We start from the raw sequence: 21,097 nt of genomic DNA on the forward strand, positions 1-21,097 counted from the left end.
GATAAAATCTATTACAATTTTCATCTCGAATTCACGAGTATTTCGATAAATAATTTGGTCATTGGAATTCTAGTTAGCCATAAATTTGGTAATGGGACCTAACTGAACGAAACTTTTAGGATGTCTTCTCATCTTCATTTCACGAAACGAGTTTGTAACAATACCTCACAATTTATTGATTTATTAATATTATTATTATAAGGTTTTGAAGCAATCATCAACTTATAAACTGATTTTCTTTTACGTGCACGACAAAGTAACCCCACTGCACCTGATGGTAAGTGGAATAAGGTTCAATAGAATGTCGACTGACGAGATGATTAACCCTTGGCAGTCGACATAATTATGCTGGTCTATTGATATACACAGGCTGATCCCGGAATGCGAGACACTTATATGGGCCACTATGGCGGGTTTTAACACCTTGTGTACGGCGGTCGCTATCTGGGCGGATATAAAATATACCCTAGCAAATAACATAATCACATGAAACGCCATGTCAATTTCATATCAATTATATAAAAAAGAAATATTGACAGTTCATTAGCGCGATTTCATGTCGTGTCTTGCATTAATATTTACGTTCGCCTTAGATACAAACCAACAACATATTAACAAAAATCTTAACTCACTGAAGAAATTGTGACAAAGGTCACAGTTCACAACGATAACTTCGTACCGTGCTGTATTTTTGTGAATCTCCAGATAAGACGGAGCGCTGAACCATAAATTGTAGACCAGTAATTGCTAAATCAAATCACGGCTTTTATTACTCGGTTATTGCTTGCAGTTGTATCTTGCAATGAAGTAGTTAAGATCCAATCTATATTCAATTAAACATGTATGACCTAAGTGTTTACGTATTTTGGTTTTATAGAAATATAATTTTATAGAATTTTACATATAGGTACATTTTTTTTTTGCTGCTTGAATGACGAGACGAGCTTGCCGTTCGCCTGATGGTAAGCTATACAACCGCCCATAAACAGTAGAAACACCATCCAACACCTTGAATTAGACTTGAAGACGCTTGCTATCTTGAGACATGAGATGTTAAGTCTCATTATGTCCAGTAGTTACACTGTCCTTCAAACCGGAACAGAACAGTAACTACACACTGCTGCTTGGCGGCCGAAATAGACATTGCGGTGGTACCTAGCCAGGCGGAAACATGGGAAACCTACCACCAGTATAAGTTGTGACTTTAAGTATGTAATCGTCTGTTACTAATTGACATAGATTTACATACTTTATTATTTTGGTTATCATAATATGATGCCGACAAATGGAACGATGGTCGCGAGAATACTGTCCTACTTACTGTGTCTGCACCGACTGACCGTGGAACTAAACAAATCAACTTTAACCAAGAGCCTTACAAAAGACACCGTTCCAAGAGCGTTGCCAGCAGATGGCCCAGGGCAAGTTAATATGGAAAATAAGAAAAATATGAATTGTAGGTAAAGTCGAGAGCACATCTTCCTCTCCAATTCCCCCTCTCCCGCTTTAAAAATAACATAAAGCAGAGCCTAATTGAGCGCACGGAATATTAGGAATGGAATTGGGAAATTCAATCGAGTTTCGACGTACGGGAATGATCGATTGAGTAAGTCAAGTCAAAGACTTAGAACTTTAGTTGCTTTACATTTGGCAACGTTTTTTAGAATCCCTAGGGAGGAGCAGCTGCCCCCCCCCCCCTCCCTGGCGACGTCTTTGCACCTTTCTATAAACCTTAACGTCAACGGTATGTATGAGAAAAACAAATGCTATCGATTTATTTATTTTAGCAACAAAACTGATTACAATCAGTCAGATCTTGATCAAATCAGACCGCAGTCCTAACTATGTTGACACATCATTGTTAATTAGTAACTAAATATTATAATTATAATAAATGTAAATTATCTTGACATAGGTAAGGCAGACGATATATCGATCAGATTTTTCATTCCCATATATGTTGTCTGATTTCTTTTACTGTTAACGATTGTGGTAAAGCATGTTGGTATACTTTTGCGTACTTAAGAACATGTCAGTATGGTGTGTATCAATATCACTATCACAAATTGTTGGTACAAATCTCATATGCTGCGGCCAATATTTTCAAAACTTACGAAACACAATTCGATAATCTTGAAGGATGTGTGGTAAATATCATATTAATGCTAAAACCCTTTACAAATCTCAACAAAGGAGTCTATAAACCTGCTAATGAGGGAACTAATCTTCAAAGGTATTCATTGTACTGTGAATCCGACATACTTGTGACCCGTCAAAGGTTGGGTTGACTTTGCAAAATCATAAGCGCGTGCAATATCTTCATTTTAGCAGTCTGTTCCAATTTCCTTGTGTATGGATTTTTTCAATTATGAAAAGTTATTAGCGACTATACTTCGTCGCTATATACAGGGTCATTTTAACATTGCGTTCTTACATATTATGATAATATCGGCCCTGTATTATATACTATCCCACTGCTGAGTTGGAGTCTCCTCTTCTACTGAAAGGGATTAGGCCTTAGTCCACCACGCTGGCCTTGTGCAGTTTGTTAGACTTCACAAACCCTCAAAATTTCTTTAAAGAACTTCTTAGGTATGAAGGTTTCCTCACGATGTTTTCCTTCACCGTCAAGCAAGCAATAGTTCACAAAGAATACACGAACTTGCGGATATTCGTGTCGGCAGTCCGTTTCACACCCAACCAGGCTATCGCCGCTTAATGTATATATTATAATAGGAATTTTTGGACCCTCTTTACCCCTCTTTTTATTGGTTTATTTCGTAACAATGGTTCATTACGTAGCGATAACTTTAGATACTCCAGTTCAACCTCGTTCCTCTTGATCTTTTATTGTATTTTATCAATTAAATACAGAACAAGAGACCAATTATATTGTAGAGCAGATATATTGATAAATCTCTACGATTTTGCTTATTAAATATTAAAAACATTCATAAGTTTGATACAATCAGATATGTCTAAATATATAACATAATTTGAGCGGATTTGTTTTAAGTAATTATTAATACATTTATTCGAGGCCTCAATTTTATATCACCCACGCTAAAGTTTCAAGCTAAAGAGAAGTTTGGAATAGCAAGATAATATAGAAGCTGACATCCACAAGCGATTTATTTTTGTTAACAATTGCGGCAAGCTTACCTTTGCATATTTTTGCTTGCAGATATTACAGCAAGTTGCGAGCATATGAAATTATTAAAATGTTGCGGCAAATGTAAATGCATGTAATGGTTCTTACACAATATATTAGTAGGTAGATAATATATTAGAATTTGCTACTTACTCTAAACATATCTCTAAATCCCCATCATACGAATGACATATAAACTTAGGATGAGACTCGAATAAATCACGCAAAAAATTTAATTTCAATTTCAATATTTTTATGTTACACAATGTTTTTTACGAAATAGTGATGAGCTTCGAATATACGATACGTTTTTAGTCCGTTTTATACATCAGCTACGATTGAACTAGTTTTCTTCAGATCCTGTTTTTTTATACAGTCATTGCAATGTGACCTCACTACATCTATGGTAAGTGGAAAGGAGTCCAATAGAATGTCGACTGACGAGAGATGATTACTTACGTGGGCCACTACGGGTTACAACACTGTGTACGGTGGTCGCTATTCGGGCGGATATAAAATATATCCTACCACCAGCAGGAGCTGTGTCGCTTACTCACGACTATGTCGCATACGTCCGCTTTGATACAGTTCATTACTGAATTAATTAAATATAACATTATGCAACGCGTTGACATTTTATCAATGTAATTTCAACCTAATAACCATGGTCTATGATATTAACTAGTCTGTCTCGATGCGAGTAAACGTCGCCGACCTACGATTACAGACTCACAAGTTCATTCATAATCATTGTCCTATTTGTCCACTACATCGTAGGCGTTTGGCATGATACGCACAGACTCTAATATATGGATCGAGTGGCTTCTAACGATCTTATCTTATACAGGACACCAACTACGTCCGAACTAGTTTGGTTTTCCTCAATGGACGTATAATCCTTTTTTAACTAGCGGTTGTTTGTAGCTTGAGCGAAATAACAATCACAGTGTGCACTTTAATTACAGTATTCACTTTCCAAGGTAAAAAGTATTTATCATCCCTTAATCTATACTAATATATAAATTTGAAGAGGTTTTCTCAAATTAAGTATCAAATAATTTTCTAACGCGATCGAGGTCGCTTAGTACAGGAAGGCCGTAAAAGGCGGTGTGTTTTTACCGCGTACAGTTACTCGGTGACATCACAGCGTCACAGTTACTGTACTGGTCCAGAACAAATTCCCGGTAAATTGACGTAACGGACTAACTGCGGTTAAATCGCTTTGAGATGCACTTCAAATGGTTAATTACGTCATGTTTTATTTCTAAAGGATGCGTCAATATTTACTAGCACTTTAATTGGCTTTTTGGCTACTTTAGCTTTTACTTTTCTTTAATTAGCTATTTTAACTTTAGTGATATTGTGTACAACAAGTTTGATATGTGAACTTTAAAGAAATAGTATCTATAACATACACGGCTTTAATTCCTGAAAAGGTAGGCAGGGGAGGAAGTGGTGCACCCATTACGTGATGGGGGCGAGTCCATAACCATATCGAGCACAAATCCCAGACTCCGAACAGGTACCGAGTAAAAAAAATTCGGAACTACCACTTATTTTACCAGAATGCCCGCAAAACTACGAGCCGTTAACTAGGCAGAGTTATGGCAAACACATAATATAATATTTCAAAGGCATAAATAAAGCGATTACCGCAAAAACATAATGGCTACCAAACAAACTAAATCGACGCTTAAAAGGCAATCATACCTAAGCGACAAATATACCGAAAAGTAGTCTTATAAATATTTGGAATCGATACATTTTTCTGCGTCGTTTGATCTAGGTTTTGTAGCTCTAAAATAATTTTAATATCATTACAGTATATTTTTATAAAGTAAAATGTTTAGATTTTCTTATTAAAATTAAAACTTTAAATCGCTCTATTCCAAATTTTTGTGATTGTCGCTTAGACATAATTACCTTTGAAGCATCGGAACGAATGTGTCAACACACACTGTAATAATTATGCACTATGCATTACTTTATAATGCCGCATTAAAAAAACTTGACGTTTACGTCAAGTTTTTAATGCCCGAAATTCATTAGAAAAAAACAAGTAATTTTTGGTACATATTTGTTTTTTATTTGGTAAATTTAATGAAAACGTGAGGAATACTTCAGACGACATGTAGGTATATACTAACTTACAACAAAAAAAAACACTTTTTGAATAATATGTATAAGTAAAATTATGTAGTTATTTATCTAAACTGCGGGCACTTTACTAATAAAAAGAAATAAATGACCTCAGTATCCATAGACTGCCATTCTTTCCCAAACCAATTATAGTTAAAAAAAAGTAAAGCAACGACAGAACTTGTTTTAAGCCGCACTGTCCGTGTGCGGAGCTATGAGTCAAGTTGTATCATCGATGTAAGAATAACTTCGGATGCGCTAACTTCCACTGACTACTTATATTAATAGTTATTTGTAACGTTCAACCTTTGTGTTCGATTGTTTACAAATGATATATTATCTTATGTATAACGTGTACTGGTCACATGCGATACTTTTTAATAATAAATTCAACCTATTGTTCACGGCGTCCACTGTCCGTGCTTTAGTTGATTAAAATGCAACGAAGCACTGAATCAGTTTTTTAGGTCGAGGTCTTTTGCTATATTGATTAAAAAGGATCCCATATCAATGGTTTTTTAATGTACGGGTATAAATATAATAATATAACAAATCGACTCATTAGAAGAATAAAGTTACATTGGCAACATGTCAACTTTCAGTTGAGCATTTTAAAGTTTTGCGCACACATGTTTGCTTATAAGTTGCTTTGCTTATATGCGCATCAAACATATAATTTTTTACAGTGTAACAATAAGACAATACAATACTGCATCTGCATATGAAACAATATTGTACGAAATGATGGGGTCAAAATAATGTCTTTTATGACATTCGTGTACGAAATACGTAATAATTAATATTTTTTGAATAGTCGAATGCTTATTGTTTCAATTGTTTTGACATATGGTACTAGGAAGAAGCATGTGGTCGATAATGGTGAACATATTAGGCTATCGTTGGCACCCGTGGGTGTGCGTTACCTAAAACAGCAACTCGCTGATTCGTGAACTATAGCCGGATCCATGACAAAAAATCGCAACCTCCATAAAATATTACACTAGTAGAGCAAAGTTAAGTTCACAATTCAGTTACAGAGATCTTTATTCTTATTTTAAGGTGATAAATTATAATATCTGTGGATTATTGAAAATTTTATTTTGGAATATATTTCATATATTTATATTTTATTTATAGCTTGAATGTTTAGGACCTGTTTACAACATCCGAGTTAAGTCTTCTAGTCACATAAATGTATAAGCTGACCAAATGCAAAAGTCACACTCTGTGCTACATATTTTTTAACAATGAGTACTATCTAAATTATGTCTATACTTGGACCTTCAACTTACCCCGCCATGCTTCATGTGCGTCGTAGGTAAGTTTATAGAAAAAATACCCTTGAAGTTTTATTGGCTAAACAACCCAGGAAGTAAATATTCCTTTGTCTTAACGGCTTTACTGCGCCAATCGAACAAAGGTGAAACTCGACCGAAGCATTCCAAATGGATGCAGGGGCCATAGATCAAGGGTAATGGCGCGTATTGGAAATAAACTGCAGCGAACTAATACGGAGCGATAATTAACTCGCTGGTCAAATGTTGTAAGGTTATAGAGAGTAATTATGGACCCTGGTTAAGCCTCTGTTTGTTTGCCTGACATTTGGCACTAAGTATACTTTGAAACTGTAATAGAGAACTCAGATCTGGACTTAATTTAAGTTAGGAGTGCATATTATTATGATATATAATGACAATATTGTTGGGTGCAGGCGTCTCGGTATTAGCACTAAGACACTACACTCCTCCAAGAGTTCTCGCTCTTGGCAGTATTTTATAAAAAATAAAACAAGCGAGTAGGTCATTTGCCTACCATCAAATCGGGTGTGAATAGTATTCCTCAATCTTAGTGGTGAAAGACAGTAAAGGCAAAGAAAAGCCACTCTTTTGTAATAATATATTTTAAGCTCATGTCACAGAAATCTATATTCCTGAGTGCCATTACGTCGAGCAGGCGTTTTTTAAATACAATCGTATTTACAATATACATTAAAAAAATTGGATTACTACATTGAAGTAGATACTCACGGAAATCTCCAGCTGGTTTAATACTGTACAGGTGTGCGGAAAGGACAAGCGTGGAAATCGCACTTCGGGAAGTGTGAGCTTTCATAACCTCCACACAAAACCTGTCGTGTTGGTATCGTGGATTTATGCCAGATAGGGAAATGTAAACTTTATGCAGATTGACTGTGTGGTTATTATGTAATCTGTAGGATATAATCTAACCTATTCAAATGAAATTAATTGATGTTATCAGAATTAAAAATTCAATATTTTTGTGTTCTTATCTCCTTGTATACATATTGTTATTTGGATTATCAATCCTTCCAAGCTAATGTCTGGTACAGATGAATGTATTTTTCTATTGGATCCCACTTCACTTCCCAAAAAGTACTGTGAGGTCACATTGCCGTGCAAATATAAAAAAATAATCCGAAAGAGGATGATGAAACGGTCGAAGCCCCACGCAATTAGATAATTACAATTGTTATATTATGATATTTACTGGTCCAAGTCTTCTATAATTATTGATAGGTAGCACGGTTTCTGGTGTGTTTGTCATGAGATCCCGAAGTTCTCTAAGGTGCAGATCAAGACATGGGCTTTTTAGCCAATAAAATTCCGCATTCCTTGCTTATCATTCGTAGGCGGGTATCTAAGAGAATTTTCCAATTTCTAATCTATGACAATAAGGTACATGCTTGGTGCCCTAGACTCATAGGCGGTCGAACCTCCTACTTCCTTCCCAGCAATCCGATCCCCGCTAGGCTGTCTTTCTAAAGGTTTCTTTAATTTAAAATGTTATTAGTTGTTATTCCAAATATTTTAATTAAATTAATTGTTCCAAATGAATCTTTATTGTAATCAGAGGTACCTACTATTTTAATTAGAGTGCCAAAAATAGATTTAACCTTTACTCTGTTTATCCTGGCAGTTAATTTGCAAAAACAAATTATATTTCGGCTTTAATTAAATTAGTTCAAGACAACATCTCGGTGTTCAGTTACATAATCTTATTTTTAATTCAGAAGATTTGGTAGACGTGAATATTTTTACACAGAAAGGTCAAAATTTTATTCAATAAAACGGATACTGATAAGTTTTTTAAAACCCGTTTTGTAAATTATAGCACACCAAAGATAAACATGCATCTGTTGATAAAATTACATTCCAAAAATATTTTACGACCTACATGGAGCAGGCGGCAATACTTTGGTTCTTAACATAACTGCATCAAGATGGGATTTAGTGATTCGAAAATACTTTGGGTTTGAGCATTTTTATCAGTCACTAGAAGTCAATGTAATAATATCTATACTAGAAAGTAATCAATTTGTATTATAATCTGTATTTATTTTATTATTTGCCAGTAACTATCATAGTTTTCAAAGGTAATTTTCTACCCATTTGATCTGACTCTAATGCCTTAGTAGAAATGCCCTCTTTAGATAAGTAAAAGGAAATACCAGCTTTTCTTGGCAGCTTTTCAAAGGGATTCAAGCAGTTTTCAAGATAACACCCGTTTAGTTCAACTCTAGGTTTTTATATTAAATTTTTCTCGTCTTCCTTCACCTTTTTATCGCTTTAATGGTTTAAAGGCATGCCATTTATGAATTCTTTGTATTGGACCAATGTAATCTAATGAAGATATAAAAAAAATGTTAGTTAGAAGATGTAGGTACCTACCAAAAATCTGTGCTGGCCTTAAATACTAAATTGATCATACAGATCACACAGAACCCCGATATAAAGAACGTTTTAACCGGAATAACGTATTAGTCGGATTTCTCCTTAGAATCGATGACTTCATTACACTTCGTAACATCTTTGTATTCATAATGAATGTTAAAATCGTTAATTAAGTGCGAGGTTATTTGATTGTTCTTATTGTTAGGAATATTTGAGCAAGGCCCATTCTTTTGAGCAATAACACAAAAGTTCATGAGAAATATTAATTTGTTTTATTAATATAACGGGATTTATGATTTTCGTGAAATTATTTGATAAAACGATAAACGTTTTATAACGCGTGTAAGAAGATTGTTAATTGTGACATTTATATTTTAGTAAGTTCTTTTAAGGGTATAGGCAGAAGTGTAATGACAGTTAAGCCATAATTTGAATCCTTTAGACCACCTGTATCAACCTAATATCTTCTACTAATCAACAAAAATAAAAATAGCCGTTATTTGACAAAAAAAAATAGGACATCAAAATATAATCACTAAAAAGGTAATTTTTGGTCATAAGTACAATTACATTAAACCATAATTCTTGTTTTCTAACATCCAATCATTAATTCATGCTACTTCATAGTTATTATTTATTATGTCTTATTGTCATTTATAGAATAATCGTCTCTCACGCACATTTAGTATTTATTAATGAACGTTAATCTAATGTGTGGTCCACATAGTATTTTTTACTACGCCTTGTGTTCATAATTTTTATGCACGATTTATAAAACCAACTCGTCATAGCTTTATCATAATATATAATATTTTTTATATTTCTTTGATTTTGTAATTAATTATTGCTCTATCAACAGTACTACAATCTCGAGAATATTGAAAGGAGGTTACAGACCCACAATATACATAATTGAATTAATAAGCAAAATAATTAATTTGATTGAATGAATAAATCTAGTTTGTGTTGCTATTATGAAGTCATTGTCAGGACCCAATTTCGCGCTGCGTGGGCGCACTTCTCGATCCGATGATGTCATGAATGCAACCTGGGGCCTAATTCTCTATCCCGCACGTTATTTTAACAGTGCGTAACAAGCACGTAACACAACGCGTCATGTTTAGGACTATAGAAATTTGACTTACAGAATACCATTCCACGCACATTTCTCGGAGATAACATGACACGGCCGCGTTACGCGTTTACACTATCATACAGAATAAGGGCCCTGTTGCGTTTACGCTCTCCTCATTACATTACATTCAATGACTTATTAAATAATAAACGCTAAGTTACACCAACAGTTAAAGCCGAAGGTACTAGGCTATCAGAAATTCAAAGAGTATTATGTACACTGTTCAGATCCATAGATGGTAAAGTTGACATGATGATTTCGGAGTCTGTATAATAAACCTTATGATTACTACTAAATAATATACACCCGACTATACATAGATAAGTGCACACACGTTAATAATAATCAAAGTGCACATAATACACAAAGTAAAATATCTTCTCGAAGAAATTAAACTAAGAACTTAATCCTCAAGGAACTATAAGTACTCATTGTTGTACTTAATCCTCAAGGAATTATTCTTATTGTTATGAAAGTCTGGAAAGTTAAACCAGTCATATAAACATAGCTAAGTTTCATGATAATTGGTTGATATAGTTCAAAGAGGTAGCCAAACACAATTTTCACTTTATTATGTTAGTAAAATAGTAATATTTGCAACGACGCTAAATTTCTAGAGCCGTCTCAGATTATTTTTTATTTATTGCACTTAATATACAAATGTATATAGGCGGACTTAATGCTCTAGGCATTCTCTATCAGCCAACCTTAGGGTGGTGCAGAGATAATCATGGTAGGTGCATCACGGTAATATGACACTGAGAAAGAAGATAAATATATTAAATACCATTTACCATTACCAGTTTATTCGCACTGTACTAAAAATGGTTCTTAAAGATGTCTTCTGAGAATGTATCGAAATAACGTCTTAGTCAACTTCGAAGAGAGGATGAATTGGCGAATATTGTCTTGAAAAACTACAGTTTCCAAAACTCCACATTGCAGGGACTTAAATGATGAATTATGTAAATAAACAACATTTATATAGAATTCAGATAAAAAAAACTCATATTATTTACAATAAGTGTTCAATAATTAACTAACAATTTTGTTATAAAACTATCTAATTTATAAAATAGGGAATTGTCCTTTAACTGGCAGAGACCTCGTTGTATATTAATAACTTTGAAAGATCCGGCATTTGCACTTGAAAGCGAGAAGGGGATCTTGAGACCGCGCGAATGGACATGTCCATTGTCCGTTGGTTATTATATTTCTTTGATAACATAGCGTATAAAATACTCATGCAATCGCCTAATTGATGTAGTGGTAATGAAACTACAAACCTTAAGTCCTTAACCTTAAGGTTATAGCTTAAGGTCCATTTTTCATACATTTTGTTTCACCTTTAATCTGGGTAACTAAACAAGTATTGACAAGTAAAGAATTTAAATTCACGTCTAGTTAGTGATTAGTTCTCGCAGTTGAAAGAAAAACGTAAAAATAATTAATATGCATGGATATTTCGGCCTTTAAAATTTAATACGACGAAATTTTTTCTTTCAACTGCGAGAACTAATCACTAACTAGACGTGAATTTAAATTCTTTACTTGTCAATACTTGTTTAGTTACCCAGATTAAAGGTGAAACAAAATGTATGAAAAATGGACCTTAAGCTATAACCTTAAGATAATTTTAAATGAATTCGAGAAATACACAGTTGTGTATATTAAAGTTGAAATATGAAATAATTTATTTGATCCTTTAAATTTACGTATATACAATATTTAGATTTCGTAGTTGGTGACCAATGTTAAGTAAACTCTCTTAAACCCTCCCATTATAGGTCGAGTGAATTTACTCGTTCGGAAATTCAATCGCGAGCTTATGTTAATGCAACAGGCAAACTGGGAAGTATTGATAACAGAACTCTAGTGACGGTAACACCTAAATAGTACCAATCACATAACATTCACGAAATGAAATCAAATGAAATGAATACTCGTTTTGTCATTATTAAACACGATAGTAAGGTATGGTAAATAGATCAAATTATTTCAAACTTGATTATCGCTTAAATTTACAGAAACATAAATATTTAAATCAACTGAAATTAAAATTGAAAATCTTTTTTTGAAAAAATAGACTTCCTTAATTTTACTTATAAATTTATATAAAACTGTGAGATACTAAAATTTCCAGGGGACCCCAGCTAGGCATAGCAAAGAAATCTTCTGTATTTTCTCTGTATCTTAGCCTATCAGCCACAGAATGTGTAATTATTTTACAATCATTATTGTCCTCCTATATACCTACACGTATCAAAGGTTTCTTCTAAAAAACTAAAGTGGATCCAGAAATTTATAACATTATAGAACTAATGCCACACGTATTGTAGTCTATTTTGTATGCTCTTGCGATCGTAAAATGCGGAACCAACGAGTGTCCGAACGTAGGATGCAAATTACGCACAATAGTGGACGGTGTTATCTCGTAAAATCTTTATAAACAAATTGTAGTGTTACCTGTCTTGTTTTACCAGATTATTGCCTCGGAATCATGGGCGTCGTCAAAGTTAGTTTTAGGGAGTTGCATCTACATATCATAAAGTTTTTTCTTCAAATTCAAATCGCGCGGGTTTTGAAAATGCTTTATCAAAAAAAAACTCTGTGACAATGAAATATTTTTTGGGATTTATTTCTGGGCAGGATTTATGTGCACCTACTTGCTGCCAAGACAAATGTCCGCAGGTTCAAATCCCAAGGGCACACACCTCTGACTTCTAAAAATCATGTGTGTAATCTTTGTGAATTTATCGTTCGCTTTAACGGTGAAGGAAAACATCGTGAGGAAACCTGCACATCCGAGAAGTTCTCTATAGGAATTTCGAAGGTGTGTGAAGTCTACCAATCCGCACTAGGCCAGCGTGGTGGACTAAGGCCTAATCCCTCTCAGTAGTAGAGGAGGCCCGTGCTTAGCAGTGGGCAAGTATATAATACAGGGCTGATATTGTTATTATATTATTATATACTTGCATCCCCTCCCGGCGCCCATGCTCTGGATTATGATTTCGTGACAATTTAATTACATGTTAATATTGAATGTAAACCAAAACCTTTATAATTGATACAGATATTACTTACATTTACAAAAGGCCTATCAAAAACATGTTTCAATGGCGCGTATTCACACGCCAATTACATAGGCGCTTATGTCAATAACAAGCTTTGAACGCCGTTGCTAAAATAATAGTTAATTATTTAAAATATATTCAACATAACATAGATACTAACAGACACATCACGCCTCTACCCGAAAGGGTAGACAAAGATGCAACCAGAGGCGAGCGTATCGCCGTCAAATTGCAGACTACGGGCCGATATTTAAGAGAAAACGCCTAGATCTATATTACTCCACCCTAGCGGATGTTTGAACCTGGGACCTCAGAGCGGAGTCGTACCGCATACAAAGCACAACTACGCCACCAAAGCAGTCTGTAGTTACTTAATATTCCACAAATATCCATCATGTATTCATACTCATCGCTGTTTTTTGATTTAGGTAATTATTTTTTCAAAGTTCATTCAATGGGACAATGAAAACATTTTATCACATCTGCAGTCCTAATCACGAAATAATTCTCACAGCGTAAACATCTTTCATCTGGTGTTTTAATCAAACAAAAATAAATCCAGATGTTTTTAATTATAATATTCATTAATCATAGAACTTTTGTACTCAAGTTGAAATAACAAAACATGGCAGCTACAGATTTGGCGCCATTTTTAGTACTCTTTTGTTTGACAAGTTCATGTTTATGTTTAGAAACGTAAAAGCGTTACAGAATAATTGTTAGAAATATTCGAAATTTGAATCTGAAAAGGACATATTACCAAGAATTCAAATGTCAAAACAAAAAACATTTATGCTTTTCGATTTGTTTTAAAGCCATCTATCTATACGTAACATAAAATACAAATTCTCTTTTAAGATGTTACTAAAATAAATCTTACCACAAAACAGGATCAATATTTTCCTCAACAATAAAAATAAGTGGTTATTCATACTCTTTTGAAATAAGTAACACACGGCGAGTTGCGACACGAGTCCACCATCCGCCCGATATGGCAGTGCCATCTGCTCGGCGTCCCTTGGACTTGGTTAACGTATGCTAAATTGTTTTGTCTTTGATAATACTTAAAACTTTTTTGGATTACGTCTCCTTCATTATGTCTATTGTAAATGTTATAATAATGGCCCCAAATGACCTAGTATTTCCTAATTCTAAGTGAATAGCGTTTGCTCCCGGCTACACCTGCGTGAAAATCTACACATCCACCATCTGGTCGTGGTAGGTCTCTCATATGTGAAACTCCGCCTGCGTAAGTACCAACGCAATGTCTATTTCTGCCGCCAAGCAACAGTTTTAATCACTGTTGTGTTCCGGTTTGAAGGAAATTCTAGCCAGTGTAACTACTAGTCATAGTAAGACTTAACATCTCATGTCTCAGGATGGCGAGCGCAGTGGAATACCAAACAATACTTTGTAATTCAAGGTGTTGGATGGTATTTCTGCTGTTTATAGGCGGTCGTATCGTTTACCATCAGGCGAACGGCGAGCCCGTCTCGTCATTTAAAGCAATAAAAATCATCAAAATACATTCAATGATTTATAAATACTTTTTATTATAAGTCACAAACTTTCGCCAACTTTTACATTAGGGAATCTCAAAGTTGTCTATCTACTTTAAAATGTGTTCTTGAAATTTTATACTACGATTTTAGTACCAACCACGAAAATTCTTCGCCGCAATTAAAGCAATGTAACAAGAGAAGCTCTAAAAAGCTATCCTTATTACGAAAGGAAGGATAACAGCTGGCCCAACTTCCTTAAAGAAGCCGTAAAAAATCTTAGAAATTGCGCAATAAACCTTTGAGAAATAATATCCGCTGTTATATTTGTGAATATATTACCGTAGAAATCCAGAATACGCAAACTAATACCGGTTAATTTACAGCCAAGCTTTTTGTCTACTGCAAAATATTTTTCACCGATGACATGTAGTGGACTTCAAGAAAAGTGACCAACGAAGAACCTTATATGATCATAGTTGGCACCAATCACTTTTAAAAAAAAAAGAATGCAGATCCGTTACAGTCTTCAAAAGCACGCTAAAATTGAGTTAATTAGCACAATCTGTCTTAGATTCCGTATAACTACAGATTAGGCAGATACAGGCATACGCCACGAAATGCTCTCTGAGGAAGAAGTGTTTATTTTGACACTTCACATTCTTATTTGTTTATCCGTATTAATTTTTAATAATTACTTCCACGAATGATATCAAAGATAACATCAGACTATTCTGCCTTAACTGAACTTAAAATATTTGCCCTCGTTTACTATATAAAGTAATGATCAATTGGAATTTCCACCATAATGATCACACAAAATGATTTCTTTACGTAACTTCTAAATATATAAATCTATGAGAATCTATTGTCTTGACCTTAAGGCCTTAAGGAGATGCTCGTAACGACCGAAATAACCGCGTCAAATAAATTAACCAACGGTTTGTTTGGCAGCTAGCCTTGTTAAATTTACTTGTCCACTACTAATGCGTTTACTGTGCCTGCTTAACTAACCTTTTGCGGTTGGGCCTTAAATTGGATTAACAATTTGACCTCTCCATTAAATCCGTGCATATAGACAGAGCTTAATTGTCACGTTTACTTGGGATAATTTCGTTTTTGTTTTGAAAATTAATAATAAAATGTTATTTAAAAAAAATACGATTATACTTTGTAAACGTTTTACACTTACCAATTTATGTTATTTACGATAATTAACATTGATTCTTTAGATATATACGAAACGCATTTTTGAATTTTAAATTAGTGAGATTACCTACAATCCTCCATTATTCATTTGCTTTTGGCCGATTTGAATAAACCTTCCCTATCATTACGGATAAAAAATGGAACAGTCAGAATAAAGTGTGCCTGACAACTTCTTCATCAACAAAAAAGTGTTCCCTGCTTAACATAACTCTTCGTCAAAGATTCCCAGATCGACCTGTTGGTCACGGCTTAATTGAGTCTTTCATGTTTATGTCAACGCCATTCCATGCCGTTTTCTGTCATTAAATTCCATTTTTAAAAGTGGTACACGCTAACGAACCGAGTGCTAACTTTTTCTTGGCACTAACATCTATGGCGCTTCGAGTTTTTGCAACACTTTCGCATTCCCGTAAGGAGTTCGGTACACAATCTAATTATAGCTTTGGTGCAGTCAATGAACTTGAGGCTATTATTGGGCTTACTACGATGTATTTTTGGATTTCACCCTTGTCCATCATGGAGATAGTTAAGTTACTTAGAATATTGTATTAGTAACAATGTAATATTCTTTGTAAAAACCTTTTGAACTATGATATCATATGAAAAGGAAGAAAACTTAAACACAAATAAAATATCCACTTTTTCATTATCACTGTATTTAGTGTGTTTGAATAAAGACATTATTTGAAAACAAGTTATTACGACTTTAGAGTTTGTATCCCTAAGTTTTGAAAAAGACGACTGAAGCACACCAAGAGATCTATGCTGGCAATAAGCAACCAGATGTTATAAGCATACTGACCAATGTCTCATCCCGAAATACACTATGAATCATTATTTCTTCAAAATAAAAAGAATACAATATTATACTGTAGCGACACCGACTTTAAGAGCCGAAGCTAGCTCCTCTTAAAGTTTACATTAATTTTGATTCATCGTTTTAAATTCAATGAAATGTAAGTACCTATTTTAATAACTGCTTATAGATATTTAAAAAAAGAACGAGACATTTTGTTTTTCTGGTATATGGCTATAAGCACTGAGTTGCTGTGCTACGCCAATGTCAATAAAGCTAGGGAAACATAATATTACAGGAAGAAAAAGGTTTTAGATTAAAAAAAAATGTGTACTGACATCGCGATAGCATAGACAATCCAAACGGAAATACATAAACAGCACATCAAACCTCAACAGTTTCGGTGAAATCGGTCATACAGATGTTTGTCATTGTGAAACACTAAGCTGTATTTCTGTAGCCCTATTTCCCCGTCCGTTTGCGACATCGCTAATGACTACGTAAATAGTATAGTTAATGAGCATTAGTTTTAGACGGGATGAAGATGTTACAGTTTCCTGCATTAACCGATGCGTGGAATATGATGGTGCAAGTATGCTAACTATCATCCGCAACTAACATATAGTTGTACATCCTAGAATCCTATTAAGAGGAAAGAGAAACAACATTATAAGAATAGCAAGAATTGCAGACTATTTCAATTTTCGAGTTACGCACACTTACGCCTTTTATTCCACTTTGCCTTTTGCATTTTTAGAACTAATATACTTTAAAGCAATACTAATAACACCTCTTTCAAGTGTTTGCTCGACCAGAAATCGATGTTGCCTGAATGCAACTTAATCAACAGACTTTGACTACGAAGTTCGAATAGTCAATGGAAGGGAAACATAGTTTAGATTGCATGACAATTTGATTTAGACAATCGGCAACTCCCAATTATAATTCTGCATTCTCAAATGGTTAGCGAATAACGATGACATTATCAACAAACAGCTATCATATTGCCCTCTCAATAAAGTATTGATCAAGACTATTTACCCCAAGGTTTCAGGGGTAAAGTTCAGGATAGAAGTCTAAGGAGCTAAAATTGACTTCAATGTATAATGCTTTTTAATCAGGATTTGTAATTGGTTTGCATTAAACCCATTTCAAATTCTTATATGGCTGATAGACTATATAAATCAACAATAGGAAATGAATTGCCATTAACGCATCCGTTGGGATCATTTGCAATCATTGATGCTGCATTAATAATAATGACGCAGTCAACCATTTATGAAATTTATACCTAAACGAAAATGTTGTTATAACCCAGCATAATAATAGGTTACAACACCATTTTTGTAAGTTAGAGAAGATTTTCATCGAATGTAAAATATAACACCTGCATGAAAACGTATATCGAACACTACTAAATACTTATTGGTGTCTCAATGCTGCTCTCCTAGAGATTTATGACGTGAAGGGATGGTGATACATACCTTTATCGAGCGTGAGTGCGTGCGCCGCCACCAGGACAACGATGAACGCGAAGGCGCTCGCGCACATGGCTGCGGGAGCCATGCCTGGGGGAAAAGTTATACTACTAGAGAAAAGTTATGGAGATAGTAAATTAAATCTTTACTTACAAATCACAAGGATGCCTCTGATAGTTTTGTAGACAACAGATAACATTGATTTTAACAGCTCTACTGATTTTATTGATTGGTAATGGTAGAGTCAATGATCAACCTAGTGTCTTGTTCCCAAAGACGTAAGAACTTATTTCCAACATTAACGGTTAATATAGTTTATGACGAATTTTAGAAGAGAAGAAATGGAGGAATTCAGCATTAGGTCATTTCAGTCCTAATAAAGTTCATAAGACGACTAAAACGTAGGAAATCATAAGATTTTTATTGATAGTACACAGTGGCAGCCTTAGGAGGTGGCGAAAAGAACAACCGCTTTTGGCCTTGTGCTTATAAGGGCTATAAAGAAAAAACATTAACATCCTTAGGCGGTCCTGTAAAAAAATGTCGTAAAGATCTGCCACCCAGAACCTTGCATTAGTTAAGGCCGCCACTACTCCTACGGAGATAATTTAAATAGAGAATTTATGAGTCGTAAATAATGGCATCGCAAAAAATATCGTGCCATTACAAAGTCCTGGCATTTTGCCATTTCTACGACTCCTACCCCAAAGTTAAGGTAAATGCACATCCAAACTTGTTATCGCAAAGTCGGTAAAAAATTGTTTATTTATTAACTTGCCTTTAACGCTACATCACGTCAACCATCTGTGCTTCAGTTGCCTTAATTTGATTCAGGATTTATGATTCATTTTATGGAGTCACAAAAATCACTTTTGAATGATTTCGACTGCTATGATACGCTCATGATAGGGATTACGCCAGCGAGTCCCGGAGTAATCTGGCTTCATTAATAAAAACTTAGATACCTAATCCAAATAGTTTATGCTGTGACTTTACACTCTATTATACTACGGCTTCCATTCTGTTTCAAATTCTCCAGTCTTACCACTCATACAAAGATCTTCGAAGCGAGTGCGCTGGTCCAGAGGATCCTGAATGGAAGCCTTAGTATAATACAATGTGAAGTTAATAATTACTAATTACTAATTATCATAAACTTTATTAGCAATACGATGCGATAAAGTTTATTCTGATGTGTGCTTACATTTTACTACAGACCACAGACTGTTTAACGCTAAATCTTTGTATTTATAGTCAATTTATCAGTTTTACTCTCCGCGATTACTGTCTTGGATTGACCTAAAATTGTTTAGGGTCACTAGCATTCCACTCAAGGGTAATCACATATAAAATGTAAAAAAATATTTGATATCGTTGTTACTATAATTATTTTGTTTGAATTCGATAAAAGAATCTTTGTTTTATTTTTAGGAATTAATGTGTTTAAGTGTTCTGAAAACATTATAAATTATGTAGGTATCCCGAAAATTAATGAAATCTGTTTGATTATTCCACTTTTAATGCGCTCATTTTTATAATATTTGTAGGCGTTAAGAGTTAATATTTTTTTCGAAATGTTATTAAAAAAGTTAATTAAGCTCCTACGTTTCTGTATTCGATTACGGTTGATACGATTTAAATTTAAACTCATTTAAAAGTAAAACATATAACTGGCCAAGTTTCAGGTACCTCATGTGTTCGATGCCTTTATGCAGTTTCCATTAAACTAGGTTCATCATTTTGCTAAACTTCATATTTTTTGTTTTTTATTTTTTAGAACTTGGCTATGATAAAATAAGACACAAGACAAAATTTATTTATTCACGAACTTTACCCGCTTCGTTCACTTGTTAGGACGGTAGTCCTGTTTCTCCTATCTAAAGGAGTTTTCGTAAGCACGATAATAATTTTCAACCTATCAAAATTTCATAATAAATTGCTTTGGTAAAAGGGTTGTAGAATAATTGGCAAACCAGTTTTTACTACCAAATATCTTTAAAACTTAAATTCGAAAATACGCTCTAACTTAAAAAACTTAAAGCTATTTACCGCGGCAGATGATGTCACAGTTTTCCCGCGAAATAGTCACTTGCACGCACTTTCGAAACGGCTAATGCGCGTGCGCGAACCGCTATACACTTCTCGACTGACGGGATGACCGCACCGCACTTCCACACTCTACGCGTATAACATCGACAAATGACTCACTTATCACCGAATACGTTAAGGGAATGTAATATATTTAAAATGTATTTACTTACCTGCGCAACTGGTAAAACGGCATCATCTCATTTTTGATCATCAGCTAATCAAGACAGATACTGAGATAATGAGCGTTGCTATAGTCTTCGTTGGCCTTGTATTTTTACAAACCCAATTTAATAATAAAAAAATGATTAATATTTATGTTCATCCTATTAGAATTTATTACCGATTCCATTCAAATACACTATGTAAAGTTACCTAGGTACATACATCTCATCAGTCTTTGTGAATGCAGCTTGTTCAGGTAAATTTATATATTAAATACTCAAATAAATAGACCAATGACCAAAAATCCTCTAAGAGGAGGAACCGAACTCCTTGGGTAACCTAACTAGGTTTCATAATATCTAAACTTTCTTCGAAAATAAGTTCCAGATAATAGATACGGATGATACGAATCCTAATAAGATAATAAATCGTAACAAAAACAAATACAACGAATTTTAAATCAATAATTAATTATATTGATGTAATGATTCTGGATATATACTATAAAATATTATTGAAATCGATAATCACCCAAGAAAAACAAAGACTTTTCTCCCCAGTGCAATTAACAAAAGAATTCATTACTCTCAATAAAAAAACACGACATGATTCCTATATAGTGTGGTATTGGCATTTTGCCTACTAATGAGCGACCCCACAGGTGATAAATA

General features: G+C 34.2%; 1 protein-coding gene across 1 annotated transcript in view; it reads right to left on the reverse strand.

Moving 5' to 3' along the window:
- The window catches only part of LOC115447346 (cartilage oligomeric matrix protein), a 34,529-nt gene extending 14,164 nt beyond the window's left edge, over positions 1 to 20,365 (reverse strand). Inside the window, exons 1-2 of the mRNA XM_030174370.2 lie at positions 20,223 to 20,365; positions 18,180 to 18,263 (exon numbers count right to left, since the gene is read on the reverse strand). Coding sequence (XP_030030230.2) covers positions 18,180 to 18,261 — 82 coding nt within the window. The 5' untranslated portion in view covers positions 18,262 to 18,263; positions 20,223 to 20,365. The remainder of the gene's footprint in view (positions 1 to 18,179; positions 18,264 to 20,222) is intronic.
- Positions 20,366 to 21,097: the final 732 nt, after the last annotated feature.

This window comes from Manduca sexta, chromosome 16 (genome assembly GCF_014839805.1).
Source record: "Manduca sexta isolate Smith_Timp_Sample1 chromosome 16, JHU_Msex_v1.0, whole genome shotgun sequence".
NCBI lineage: Eukaryota > Metazoa > Arthropoda > Insecta > Lepidoptera > Sphingidae > Manduca > Manduca sexta.